Source organism: Chlorocebus sabaeus, chromosome 14 (assembly GCF_047675955.1).
Source record: "Chlorocebus sabaeus isolate Y175 chromosome 14, mChlSab1.0.hap1, whole genome shotgun sequence".
In the NCBI taxonomy this organism is placed as follows: Eukaryota; Metazoa; Chordata; class Mammalia; order Primates; family Cercopithecidae; genus Chlorocebus; species Chlorocebus sabaeus.
The window spans coordinates 27,038,616-27,053,153 of record NC_132917.1 but is presented as its reverse complement, the minus strand read 5'-3'; the positions used below and the strand labels follow the sequence as shown (position 1 = coordinate 27,053,153).

At 45.4% G+C, this 14,538-nt stretch overlaps 1 protein-coding gene across 2 annotated transcripts in view; it reads left to right on the top strand.

Moving 5' to 3' along the window:
• GTF3C2 (general transcription factor IIIC subunit 2) overlaps positions 1 to 14,538 on the top strand; it is a 28,797-nt gene that overhangs the window by 1,886 nt on the left and 12,373 nt on the right. For both annotated transcript variants that reach the window (XM_038006708.2, XM_038006709.2), the window contains exons 2-4: positions 9,529 to 9,799; positions 9,962 to 10,283; positions 10,882 to 11,167. In XM_038006708.2, the coding sequence (XP_037862636.2) occupies positions 9,553 to 9,799; positions 9,962 to 10,283; positions 10,882 to 11,167 (855 nt within the window). In that variant the 5' untranslated portion in view covers positions 9,529 to 9,552. The remainder of the gene's footprint in view (positions 1 to 9,528; positions 9,800 to 9,961; positions 10,284 to 10,881; positions 11,168 to 14,538) is intronic.

Genomic DNA, 14,538 nt, shown 5'->3' with positions numbered 1-14,538 from the left:
TTGGTGAGCTGTTTGGGAGTATCAAATTTTGAAAATGTGCATTTTTTCAGTGTAGTACAGTAATTCCATGTTCAGATGATTATTCGAGAAAAATCTCTTATTGATGAATTAATGAAGGGATTTGTACTAGGATGTTTATTGCAGTATTTTTTGCAATAGTATTTTAACTTGATTGTTCATTAAATGAAGATTGTCTAAATAACTAAGTCTGTGGAATGCTGTACAGCAGTTAGGAAGAATGAGATAAATTTATGTATACTGATGTAGAAAATCCTTAAAAAAAACCAAAAACCAAAACAAAACAGAATCTTCCTCTTCTCACCCAGGTTGGAGTGCAGTGGCGTGATCTCAGCTCACTGCAACCTCTGCCTCTGCCTCCTTGGTTCAAGTGATTCTCCTGTCTCAGACTCCCGAGTAGATGGGATTACAGGAGCCTGCCACCACGCCTGGCTAATTTTTGTATTTTTAGTAGAGATGGGGTTTCACCATGTTGGCCAGGCTAGTGTCCTGACCTCAAGTGATCCATCTGCCTTGGCCTCCCAAAGTGCTGGGATTACAGGCCTGAGTCACAGCACTTGGCCTAGAAAATCCTTAAGACGTGTATAGAAGCTCTCTTAAATGATTTCCATTTAGCTCCTTACGTTAACTGACATACCCTGTTTCCTCTCTAAATGCTTGAAGCTTGAAGGTTTTTCTCCTGTAGACCTGGTCAGTCTGCTTCCACTAGTTGAGTTGAATGTTTGCCAAGAGTCATTATATTGATTTCCACTTTTTTTTTTTTTTTTTTTTTTTTTTTGAGATAAGGTCTTGCTCTGTCACCCAGGCTGGAGTGGAGTGGCATGATCACAGCTCACTGTAACCTTGAACTCCTGGGCTCAAGCGATCCTCCGGCCTCAGCCTCTCGAGTAGCTAGAGCTACAGGCCTGTGCCACCACACCCAGCTAATTAAATTTTTTTTTTTTTTTTGGTAGAGACAGAGTTTTGTTATGTTGTCCAGGCTCCCACCTTTTTTTTTTTTTTTTTTTTTTTTTAAATGTTAGTTGCTTTGTCTTTATACGTTGTTATAGGCTGGGTGTGGTGACTCAAACCTGTAATCCTAGCACTTTGAAAGTTGAAGCGAGAGAATCACTTGAGCCCAGGAGTTTGAGACCAATCTGAGTAAGATAGTTGAGACCCTGTCTCTACAAAAAAAAACAAAAATTAGCTAGACCTGGTGGTGTGTGCATGTGGTCCCAGTGGCCTGAGAGGCTGAGATGGGAGGATCACTTGGGCCCAGGAGGTCAAGGTGGCAGTAAGCCCTGATCACAACACTGGGCTCCAACTTGGGTGACAGGGAAAAGAAATTTTAATATGAAAGAGTTATTATTTCTATTAAAACTAAGTTGATTGGAAGGCGGAGGTGGGTGGATCACCTGAGGTTGGGAGTTTGAGAACAGCCTGGCCAACATGGTGAAACCCCATCTCTACTAGAAATACAAAAATTAGCTGGGCATGGTGGCACGTGCCTATAATCCCAGCTACTCAAGAGGCTGAGGCAGAGAATCGCTTGAACCCTGGAGGTGGAGGCTGCAGTGAGCTGAGATCGTGCCACTGCGCTCCAGCCTGGGAGACAGAGCGAGACTCTGTCTCAGAAAAAAATGAAAACAAAAACAAAAAACTAAGTTGAACATAGATGTTTGGTGATGCTATCTTTTTTGTTTTGTTTTGTTTTGTTTTGAGGTGGAGTCTAGCTCTGTTGCCAGGCTGGAGTGCAGTGGTGCAATCTTGGCTACTGCAACCTCCTGCGAGCAATTCTCCTGCCTCCGCCTCCTAAGTAGCTGGGATTACAGGGATGTGCTGCCACGCCCAGCTAAATTTTGTGTGTGTGTGTTTTTTTTTTGAGATGGAGTCTCACTCTGTCACCCAGGCTGGAGTGCAGTGGCACGATCTCGGCTCACTGCAAACTCCCCCTCCCAGGTTCATGCCATTCTTCTGCCTCAGCCTCCCGAGTAGCTGGGACTTACAGGCGCCTGCCACTGCGCCCTGCTACTTTTTTGTATTTTTTAGTAGAGATGAGATTTCACCGTGGTCTCATCTCCTGACCTCATAATCTGCCCTCCTTGGCCTCCCAACGTGCTGGGATTATAGGCGTGAGCCACCACACCTGGCCTTTTGCTGCTATCTTTATAGTATTTTATATTAAGTAAAAGTTTTGTAAAAACAATTCTAAAAAAGTAAAAGAAGCAAACTAAAACTAAATTGAATGCTTTAGAAAGACAAAAGAGGTGAGTTTGCAAACAAAAAAGTTGCCAAATAGGTGTGAATGAGACAACTGTAAAAAACTCAGGAAATTTTGTAAAACTCTGCAAGTTTACTGCTTGTGAATTGCTTCTCAAGAAAAGTGAATGTTTCAAGAAAGTAGTGTTGGAGCTACACCACTTTTGGCCAGGCTGGTCTGGAACTCCTGACCTTAGGTGATCCACCTGCATCAGCCTCCCAGAGTGCTGGGATTACAGGCATGAGCCACCACACCCAGCCTCAGCTAATTTAAAAAAAAAAAATTTTGCAGAGACAAAGTCTTGCTGTGTTGCCCAGGCTGATCTTGAACTCCTGGCCTCAAGTGATCCTCCCACTTTGGCCTCCCAGAGTGTTGGGATTACAAGCATGATGAGCCACTGCGCCCAGCTTAGCATATGATTCTTGAGCCAGCAGCTGTAAATAAGAGCAACTTCCCAGTTTGATAAGCACTTGTTCCTACCAACTGTTTTTCCCTCAGCGCTCCTCGTGATCATTTATGCAAGTGTTTTTCAGCTTGAGTGTGCGTCAGAATCCCCTGAAGGGCTTGTTAAAACACAAAGTGCTGGCCCCATCCAGAATTGCTGATTCGGTAGGCCTGGGGTAGGACTAGAAATTTGCATTTTAACAAATTTGCAGGTGATACTGATGCTGCTCTTTCTGGGGCCACACCTTGTGAACCACTGATATGAACTGTTTAATACCCTGTAGTGAATTCCTTTCTGCTTGAAGTGATTGGAGAGGTTTCTGTTCTGTGCAACTGAACCAATATGGGGGGAATATTTATTTTAGTTATATCTTCTTTGTTCTTACCGACTTTGTCAATGATTAAAAGAAGTTATTGTTCTATGTCATGAACATTTTGCTTTATATCTTTTGATGCTGTTTGATGTTTAAATGTCCATGATATTTGTATCTTTTATATGATTTGAAGTTTTATTCATTATAAACTACTCCCTTTTGGGCTGGGCACAGTGGCTCATGCCTGTAATCCCAGCTTTTTGGGAGACTGAGACAGGGGAATCATTTGAGGTCGGGAGTTCAAGACCAACCTGGCCAACACAGCCAGACACCGTCTCTACTAAAAAATACAAAAGTTAGCGGTGCATTGTGGCACGTGCCTGTAATCCCAGCTACTCGGGAGGCTGAGGCAGGAGAGTTGCTTGAACCCAGGAGGCAGAGGTTGCAGTAAGCCAAGATCGCACCACTGCACTCCAGCCTGGGCAACAGAGCAAGGCTCCGTCTCAAAAATACTACTACTCCTTTTATTCCTATTTAATATTTTCCCCCTAAGTTCGGCTTTGCTATTGTCATCAGAACTCCTCCTTTATTTTTGCTTAGATTTTGCCCTGTACATTTTAATTCATCCTTGTTTTTTGAAAATACAAAGGCATCTCTTGAAAAGCATATAGTTACTTGTCTTTTAAAATCAAATCAGGCTGGGCACAGTGACTCACGCCTGTAATCCCAGCACTTTGGGAGGCCGAGGGGTAGTTCACTTGAGGTCAGGCATTTGAGACCAGCCTGGCCAACATGGTGAAACCCCATCTCTACTAAAAATACAAAAATTAGCTGGGTACGGTGGCAGCCGCCTGTAATCCTAGCTACTGGGGAAGCTAAAGCAGGAGAGTCACTTGAACCTGGGAGGCAGAGGTTGTGGTGAGCTGAGATCGGGCCACTGCATTCCAGCCTAGGTGACAAGAGCAAGACTCCATTTCAAAAATAAATAAATACAAAATTAAAATCAAAGCAAACCTTTTTTTGTTTTGTTTTGTTTTTGAGACCGAGTCTCTCTCTGTCGCCCCAGGCTGGAGTGCAGTGGCCCGATCTCAGCTCACTACAACCTCCGCCTCCCGGGTTCAAGCGATTCTTCTGCCTCAGCCTCCCGAATAGCTGGGACTACAGGCGTCCGCCACCACTCTCGGCTAATTTTTGTATTTTTAGTAGAGACGGGGTTTCACAGTATTGGCCAGGCTGGAGTGCAGGGACTCCTGACCTTGTGATCCACCCGCCTCAGCCTCCCAAAGTGCTGGGATTACAGGCTGGAGCCACCGTGCCCGGCCCTCAAACCAAATCTTTATTCTTTTTACTTTTGAGATAGCGTCTTGCTCTGTCTGCCCAGGCTGGGATGCAGTGGTGTGATCTCGGCTCCACCTCCCAGGCTCAAGTGATTCTCATGCCTCAGTCTCCTGAGTAGCTGGGATCACAGGCGTGTGCCACCATGCCCAGCTAATTTTTGTATTTTTAGTAGAGATGGGGTTTCGCTTTGTTGGCCAGGCTGGTCTCAAATTCCTGGCCTCAATCTGCCTGCCTCGGCCTCCCAACATGCTGGGAATACAGGCATGAGCCTGTGTCTGCCCCTATTGTTTTTTTTAATGGATGAATTTAAATGATATGTGTTTATTGTTATGATACATGTTTTTTATTTTTTTTTTGTTTTTTGTTTTTTGAGACAGAGTCTGGCTTTATTACCCAGGCTGGAGTGCAGGGGCACGATTTCTGCTCATTGCAATCTCTGCTCACTGCAAACTCCACCTGCCGGGCTCAGGCGATCTTCCCACCTCCAATTCCTGAGTAGCTGGGACTAGAGGTCCCTGCTGCCCACCATGCCTAGCTAGTTTTTTTTTTTTTTTTCCAAGCGGAGTCTTGCTCTGTTGCCCAGGCTGGAGTGCAGTGGCGCAATCTTGGCTCACTGCAACCTCCGCCTCCCGAGTTCAAACAATTCTCCTGCCTCAGCCTCCCAAGTAGCTGGGATTACAGGCATGCAGCACCACACCCAGCTGATTTTTGTATGCTTAGTATAGAGAGGGTTTCACCATGTTGGCCATAGTGGTCTCGAACTCTTCACCTCGTGATTCGCCTGCCCCGGCCTCCTAAAGTGCTGGCATTACAGGCGTGAGCCACTGCACCTGGCCCTGTTTTGGTATTTTTCTGTAGAGACAGAGTTTTGCCACGTTGCCCAGGCTGGTCTCAAACTCCTGGGCTCAAGGGATCCTCCCACCTCCGACTCCCTAAGCGCAGGGATTACAAGGATTAAGTCCTGCGCTAAAGTCACCCTTTTATAATGATGCTGATCTGACTGGTCAGGGTGGAGCCCTTGTAGCCTAATCCATCCCTTGAAGGTTCCACCTCTTAATACTGTTACAAATGGCAATTAAATTTCAACATGAGTTTTGGAGGGGATGTTCAAACCCTAGTTCTTGGATTTCACAATCCCTTTGGTGTTTTTGAAAGTGCAGGAATTTTTGTTGGAAATTTGCTTCTGTTTTCTGAATCACTTCTTCAAAAGGGTACCCTTTGTCTTTCTATCCTTTTTATTCTTTAAGTAATCTATGCATAGGTCCTTTTTGCTTGTGACTAATTTTGAATGGGGCAGTTCTGTCAGGGCTTCTTATTTATCAAAAGAACAATATAGATGGATTTTCACTGACCTTTATTTACCTTGGCAGTGTTATAATGTATCTTTGGCACATGTGTTTTCTTGTATCCTCAGCACCTGCCTCAGAGGGTTGGCCATTGTTATAGTTTATAATCTGTAGCTTCTTCATGTGAGACAGTTGGAAGCTTTTATATTTCTTATGGAATTTGTATTAGCACACTTTTCCACTGAGACTGATGAACTGTTTATCCTTTATCCTTAAGGTGTATATAGATCTATGGTGCGGGGGGTGGTGTCCCATCCTGGGATTTGAACTGTGTCTCCGGCTGTATCACAGACAGGCAGGTTATTCTGGCCAAAAACTGGACCCTTGGAGAGTTCTGTGTTGCTTAGGTTTCGGGTTTGGTGGTCAGTGTTTTATCTCAGTTTACTTTGGCCCATGGTTATACAGCTAATTTTTTGGGGTTTGAAGAAAATGAAGACTAGTGACAATTTAGTCAATTCTTCAATATGGAAAGGTTTCTTGGCCAGGCGTGGTGGCTTATGCCTGTAATCACAGCACTTTGGGAAGCCAAGGTGGGAGGATCTCTTGAGGTTAGGAACTCAAGACTAGCCTGGGCAAAATAGCAAGACCCAATCTGCACAAAAAAAATTAAAAACTTATCTGGGTGTATTGGTGCACATTTGAAGTCTCGGCTACTTGGGAAGCTGGGAAGGGAGGATTGTTTGAGCCCAGGAGTTAGTGGACACCACCACACCTGCCTGGGTGACAGATCGAGATCCTGACTCAGAAAAAAAAAAAAATTTAATTTTAAAAAGTAAAAAAGGCAAGGCATAGTGGTTTATGCCAGTAGTAATCCCAGCATTTTGGGAGAGGAAATGGAGAGAATTGCTTGAGTCCAGGATTTTGAGTTTGTAGTCGCGCCATTGCACTCCAGCCTGGGCAACATGGTGCAACTTAGTCTCTACAAAAAATACAAAAATTATTCAGGCATGGTGGTGTATGCCTGTAGTCCCAACTACTCAGTTGACTGAGGTGGGAGGATCACCTGAGCCTGGGAGGTCCCAGCTGCAGTGAGCTGTGATTGCACCACTGCCCTCCAGCCTGGGTTACAGAACGAGACCCTGTCTCAAAAAAAAAAAAAAGCTTCAGGACGGGCACGATGGCTAACACCTATAATCCCAACATTTTGGGAGACAGGTGGAAAGATTGCTTGAGCCCAGGAATTCAATACCATCCTGGGCAACGTAGTGAGACCTCATCTCTACGAAAATTTTAAAAATTAGCCAGGCATGGTGATACATGCCTGTAGTCCTAGCTACTTGGGAGGCTGAGGCAGAAAGATTGCTTGAGCCCTGGAGGACAGGGCTGCAGTGAGCTGTGATCACACCACTGTACCACTGCAGCCTGAATGATAGAACAAGAACCTGTCTCAAAAAAAAAAAAAAAAAAAAAAGTGGTTGTTCATGGTGGCTCAAGTCTGTAATCCTAGCACTTTGGGAGGCCAAGGTGGGCACATCACCTGAGGTCAGGAGTCAAGACCAGCCTGACCAACATAGTGAAACCCCATGTCTACTAAAAATACAAAAAATTAGCTAGGTGTGGTGGCGGGCACCTGTTGTCCCAGCTACTCGGGAGGCTGAGGCAGGAGAATCCCTTGAACCTGGGAGGCGGAGGTTGCAGTGAGCCGAGATCACACCTCTGCACTCCAGCCTGGCAACAAGAGTGAAACTCCGTCTCAAAAAAATAAAAAAAAGAAAAGCTTTCTTAATGTAATAGGGTGTTCCTTGATTATCTCATAGCCTGCCCACCATCCCCATCCAGGTGAAATATTGATGGCAGGGCACCAAAGAACTCTTTGACTCATTCTTTTTTTTAAAGACAGTCTCACTCCACCCAGGCTGGAGTACAGTGGCGTGATCTCAGCTCACTGCAACCTCCGCCCCACAGGTTCAGTTGATTCTCTTGCCTCAGCCTCCTGAGTAGCTGGGATTACAAGCACCTTCCACCGTGCCTGGCTAATTTTTGTCGTTTTAGTGGAGACGGAGTTTCACCATATTGGCCAGGCTGGTCTCGAACTCCTGACCTCAGGTGATCTGCCTGCCTCAGCTGGGATTACAGGTGTGAGCCACTGTGCCCGGCCAACTCATTCTTTTTAAAAAATAAATTCATTTATTTATTTACTTGAGATAGGGTGTTGCTTTGTTGCCCCGGCTGTAGTGCAGTGATGTGATTACAGCTCACTGCAGCCTTGAACTCCTGGGCTCAAGTGATTCTCCCACTTCAACCTCCCAAGTAGGTGGGACTATAGGTGTGCACCACCATGTTTTTTTGTAGCAAAGGGGTCTCACTCTGTTGCCTAGGATGGTCTTAAATTCCTGGATTCAAGCCATCCTTCTGCCCTGTCCTCCCAAAGTGCTGGAATTACAGGCATAAGCTATTGTGTCTGGCCAGAAAATTATTTTTAAATATTTTTAGAGATGGGGGTCTTACGGTTGCCTAGGTTGGCGTATGGTAACACCATCAATGCTCACTGTAACCTCGAACTCCTAGGCTCAAGCAATCCTCCTGTTTCAGCTTTACATGTAGCTGGGACTACAGGTGCACACCACCATGCCCAGCTAACTTTTAAAATTTTTTGTAGAGATGAGGTCTCCCTATGTTGCCCAGACTGGTGTTGAACTCCTGGCCTCAAGCTTCTTCCTTGGCCTCTCAAAGTGTTGGAATTGCAGGCATAAGCCATCCTGCCTGGTCTTTTATTTATTTATTAAATAAACTTATTTCTTGACTAATCCTTACAAAAATAGATGTTAACATTAAGTATGCCTCTTCACTTTGGTCTAAATTTTGTAGTATCTGGCAGCTCTTTTTTGTAGTATATTCTAAGGAAGTTGTGTCCCCTTCCTAGATTCATGATAGACAAATTTTTCTCTCTCTCCTTTTTTGGGGTGTGTGTATGTCTGTGTGTGTGTGTTTCATTTCATTGGGTTTCAGAGACAGAGGTTAAATAATTGTGCATTCACTGCTTCATCCTTACAAGAAAATATATGAGGTTTAAATTAGATAATTATATATAGCATTTAGTATAGTGCTTGGCACATAGTTAGCATTTAATAAATGGAAGCTTTATGGCCAGGCACGGTCGCTCACACCCGTAATCCCAGCACTTTGGGAAGCTGAGGTGGGTGGATCACCTGAGGTCAGGAGTTTGAGACCAGCCTGGCCCACATGGTGAAACCTCATCTCTACTAAAAATACAAAAATTAGCTGGGCATGGTGGCACGTGCCTGTAATTCCAGCTACTTGGGAGGCTGAGGCAGGAGAATTGCTTGAACCCAGGAGGTGGAGGTTGCAGTTAGCTAAGATCATGCCATTACACTCCAGCCTGGGTGACAAGAGCGAAACTCTGTCAAAAAAAAAAAAAAAAAGGAAGTTTTGTTTACTTGTTTGTCTGCTTCACCAAAATGTAAGTTCCATGAGGGCAGGGACCTTGTCTGTCTTGCTTATTGTCATATCACCAGTTTCTTTTTTTGTTTTTAATTTTTTAATTTAAAATTTTTTTTTTTTTTGCTAGAGAAAGGGTCTTGCTGTGTTGCCCAGGCTAGCCTCAAACTCCTAAGCTCAAGCTGCCTTCCTGCCTCAGCTTCCCAAAGTGTTGGGATTGCAGATGTGAGCCACTGCACCTGGCTCCTTACCAGTTTCCAGAACAGTGCCTAACATATAGAAGGTGCTTAGTAAATATTGTTGAATGAGTGAATAATCAGGGAACTTGGGTATGGGTGTGAGAATGAGGGGAGAAAAGATGGGGAAACAAAAATCTGAGCTAGTACAAATAGTTTCTGTCTTCTACTCATTCGTATGTCTCTGTATGCAGGGGCAGCCATTTTGGGGGGTGCTGATGGATACCTGCGGGGTCGGCTATGTTGCCCTGGGGGAGGCCGGCCCCGTGGGGAACATGACTGTGGTAGACTCTCCTGGACAAGATGTGCTAAATCAGCTTGATGTCAAGACCTCTTCAGAAATGACCAGTGCAGAGGCTTCCATAGAGATGTCATTACCTACCCCTTTGCCTGGATTTGAGGATTCTCCTGATCAGAGGAGGCTCCCATCAGAGCAGGAAAGCCTCTCCAGACTGGAACAGCAAGGTATGTACCTTGTCCTCTTATCTTTTTATTCCCCATGCCGAGCTTAAGATGAAAGAGAGCAGGTTGAGCTCATAGGATCTTACAAACCTGGATACAGGGTAATCTTTTCCAAAGAGGTTTGAGTTCTGGTCCCATCTCACAGACCTATATTCTTCTCTACAGATCTTTCTTCAGAGATGTCAAAGGTCTCAAAGCCTAGGGCCTCAAAGCCTGGCCGGAAGAGAGGTGGTAGGACACGAAAAGGCCCCAAAAGGCCCCAACAGCCTAATCCTCCATCAGCCCCTCTGGTTCCTGGTCTCTTAGATCAGTCCAACCCTCTGTCCACCCCCATGCCTAAGAAACGAGGTCGAAAGTCCAAGGCAGAGCTGCTACTGCTGAAGTTGTCAAAAGACCTAGAGCGGCCAGAATCTCCATCTCCAAAGAGGCCCCCTGAGGACTTTGAGACCCCTTCTGGGGAACGACCCCGCCGAAGGGCTGCCCAAGTGTAAGGATTGTGGGGCACAGCTTGGTGGAGGGGGTTTGGGTGCAAGGATCAGAGTGGGGCAGATATTGGAGGGATGAGAAGACTGTGATGAGGTATTAGGTAAGCAGGGGTGGTGTCTGGATTCTAGGGACTTCAGCAGTCCTTTAGGCTCTTATCACAGCACTGTTAATGGTACGTATTGCTAACTTGGTTTATCTAAGAATTACTTTCTGTACTTTATGTCCAATGCCATTTTTCACAAACTACCCAGCTCTTTATTGCTGTTTTACTGTCCAGTATATGTCTATATGTATGTGCTGTTCCATTCTTTCTCTTGCCCTCTGTGTTCTTTGACTGTGGTGGAATGAAAAATGCATTGAACTCGGAGTGAGAAGACCTGGGTTCAGATTCCACATTTGTTATCTGAGTCATCTCGGCCAAGTCACATAACTTAGATTTCTGGTTTTTCTTCTTCCAAGGGGGAAGGGGAAATTAATATGAGTTAATTGGTTAATCATGTGTTTATTGGGAGGATCCATTGAGATAAAAATAGCCATGTCTGGAAACGTGGGTTCTCAGTTATATGTGAGAATGGCTCTGACTCTGCCCTATCCCACAGGGCACTTCTGTATCTTCAGGAACTAGCTGAAGAGCTCTCAACAGCCTTGCCTGCTCCTGTGTCCTGTCCTGAGGGCCCCAAGGTGAGCAGCCCCACCAAACCGAAGAAGATCCGGCAGCCAGCAGCCTGTCCAGGTGGAGAAGAGGTGGATGGTGCTCCACAGGATGAAGACTTTTTTCTCCAGGTTGAGGCTGAAGATGTGGAAGAAAGTGAGGGCCCAAGTGAGAGCTCGTCTGAACCTGAGCCTGCAGTGCCCCGAAGCACCCCACGAGGATCTACTTCAGGGGTAACCTCAATGGACAAGAAAGTGAATGGGGACATAGTAGGATTTTAGGGGACCAGCAAGGTACTGAGAAAGGAAAGATAGCTTTGACCTGGTAACTATAATAGACAAAACGGGTTAAAGAAAAAAGGGTCAATTTCTTTTTTTTTTTTTTTTTTTTTTTTTTTTGAGACGGAGTCTTGCTCTGTCGCCCAGGCTGGAGTGCAGTGGCCAGATCTCGGCTCACTGCAAGCTCCGCCTCCCGGGTTCACGCCATTCTCCTGCCTCAGCCTCCCGAGTAGCTGGGACTACAGGCACCCGCCACCTCGCCCGGCTAGTTTTTTGTATTTTTTAGTAGAGACGGGGTTTCACCGTGTTAGCCAGGATGGTCTCGATCTCCTGACCTCGTGATCCACCCGTCTCCGCCTCCCAAAGTGCTGGGATTACAGGCTTGAGCCACCGCGCCCGGCCAAAAGGGTCAATTTCAAAAACAGTTGGCATATTAGGGAGAGCGCAGAAGAAGGGGTAAGGTAAACAAGATTATTCATTCATATATTGAATGTCTATTCTCTGTTAGGAAACACAAATATAAATAAGACAGTGTCCTGCCTTACAAGTTCACAGTGCAATCAGCACTACCCCAGGAGTGAACAAAATGATTTAGGCATATAGAGGAAGGGTAATTAACTGCTTAGGCCTCACAGAGGATTGATAGTTGAATTGTTTCTTGAAGGATAAGTAGAAGTTTGCCAGAGGGGATGGTTTTCCCAGAAACTGGTTATGGCTGGAGCATAGAGCCTGGAGTAAAGTTGTAGGCGAGATTAAACTGGAGAAGATGAAAGGACATAGACCAATAGGAACCAACAAAGATTGTTTTTGTTTATAGGTTTTTTGTGTGTGTGTGTGGTAAAATGTATTTAACATAAAATTTGCCATTTTAACCATTTAAAAATACACAATTCAGGCCAGGCGCGGTGGCTAATGCCTGTAATCCCAGCACTTTGGGAGGCCGAGGCGGGTGGATCACCCGAGGTCAGGAGTTTGAAACCAGCCTGACCAATATAGTGAAACCCTGTCTCTACTAAAAATACAAAAATTAGCCAGGCATGGTGGCGCGCACCTGTAGTCCCCGCTACTCGGGAGGCTGAGAAAGGAGAATCACTTGAACCCAGGAGGCAGAGGGTTGCAGTGAGCTGAGATCGACTACTACACTCCAACCTAGGTAAGACAGTGAGACTCCATCTCAAAAAAAAACACACACACACAGTTCAGTTGTACAGAAACTCTGTACAACGAACGTTTTTAAGTAGAAAAATAACATCAGTTAGGAAAATAGGTCAAATTATAGTTGACAGAGGACAGTTTTGCCGGGCACAGTGGCTCACGCCTATAATCCCAGCACTTTGGGAGGCCAAGGCAGGCAGATCACGAGGTCAAAAGTTCGAGACCAGCTTGGCTGATGTAGTGAAACCCCGTTTCTGCTAAAAATAAATTAGCTGGGTGTGGTGATGCATGCCTGTAATCCCAGCTACTCAGGAGGCTGAGGCAGGAGAATTGCTTGAACCCAGGAGGTGGAGGTTGCAGTGAGCCAAGATTGCACCATTGCACTCCAGCCTGGGCGACAGTGTGAAACTCCTTCTCAGAAAAAAAAAAAAAAAAAAGACAGTTTCCATTATTCAGGTAAGAGATAGTGAGGTCCTAAATCGAGCAGGGAGGGGGCAGATTCAAGAGATATGTAAAAGGCCAGGCATGGTGGCTCACACCTGTAATCCAAGCACTTTGGGAGGCCAAGGCAGGTGGATCACTTGAGGCCAGGGATTTGAGACCAGCTTGACCAACATAGTGAAACTCTGTCTCTACTAGAAATACAAAAATAATTAGCTGAGTGTGGTGGCATGCACCTGTAGTCCCAGCTACTTGGGAGGCTGAGGCAGGAGAATCACTTGAACCCAGGAGGCAGAGGTTGCGACGAGCTGAGATCACGTCATTGCACTCCAGCCAGACTCTGTCTTTTAAAAAAAAAAAAAAAAAAGATATGTAAGATAATTAAAAATTTTTTTTTCGTAATTCTTTTGTTTCTGTGTTCTCTCACAGAATGGAATACGTAAGAGAATTAACAGTATTTGGGAATTGAAGGGAGGGAGGAAGTTGAATAGCAGCTTCCAGCTTAAATGGTGGCATCATGCACTGAACCTGGGAACATGGAAAGGGCAAAGGATGTGGGAGGGGCAAAGGTGGGGAGGGAAGAAGATGAATTCACTTTCTTTTTTCCTTTTTTTTTTTTTCTGAAACAGAGTGTTGCTCTGTTACCCAGGCTGGAGTGCAGTGGAGCGATCTCAGCTCACTGCAACCTCTGCCTCCTGGATTCAAGTGATTCTCCTGCCTCAGCTTCCCAAGTAGCTGGGATTACAGGCACGCGCCACCACGCTCAGCTAACTTTTGTATTTTTAGTAGAGATGGGGTTTTGCCATGTTGGCCAGGCTGGTCTTGAATTCTTGACCTCAGGTGATCTGCCCGCCTTGGCCTCCCAAAGTGCTGGGATTACAGGTGCGAGCCACCACACCTGGCAGAATTCACTTTCTGACATGTTGAGTTTGAGGTGCCCATGGGCCATGGGCCATTCAGCTGGAGATGTCTGGTCACCAGTTGCATATATGAGACCAGTGCCTTACTTGCCTCATGTGCAACATTTAAGGGAGAACAGAAACCCTCAGTAATAGAGATAAATGCTATTTTGATGCAACATTTAAAAAAATCAAATCAATGCAAGAAATCATGGGTATTTTGTTCCATGATGAACAAAATATCAAAATTTTAAATAAAGACAGGAACTTTACTGATTTTTTTTTTTAACTGTTTTTTTTTCCATTTGCCTCATGCTCTAATATGACTTGCCACAACACTGTCTAGAACTTGTAGAGAAGTTGAGACCGAGTCAGGTTTACATTACGGAGATGTAAACTTGATAATCAGGCATAAAGATGGTAGTCAAACTGGGTTCAGTGGTATGCATTTGTACTTTGAGCTACTCAGGAGGCTGAGGCAGGAGGAGTTTTTGAGCCCAGGAGTTGATGTCTGGCATGGACAACATAGCAAGACCCTGTCTCTAAATTTTTAAAAAGGCCAGGTGTGGTGGCTCACACCTGTAATCCCAGCACTTTGGGAGGCCGAGGGGGAAGGATCGCTTGAGCCCAGGAGTTCAAAATCAGTCTGGGCCATGGAGAAACCTTGTCTCTACAAAATAATACAAAAATATTAGCCAGGTGTGGTGCACTGTGCCTGTAGTCCCAGCTACTCAGGAGGCAGAGGTGAGAGGATTGCTTGAGCCCAAGAGGCAGAGGCTGGGGCTGCAGTGAGCCAAGATCACGCCACTGCACTCCAGCCTGGGTGACAGA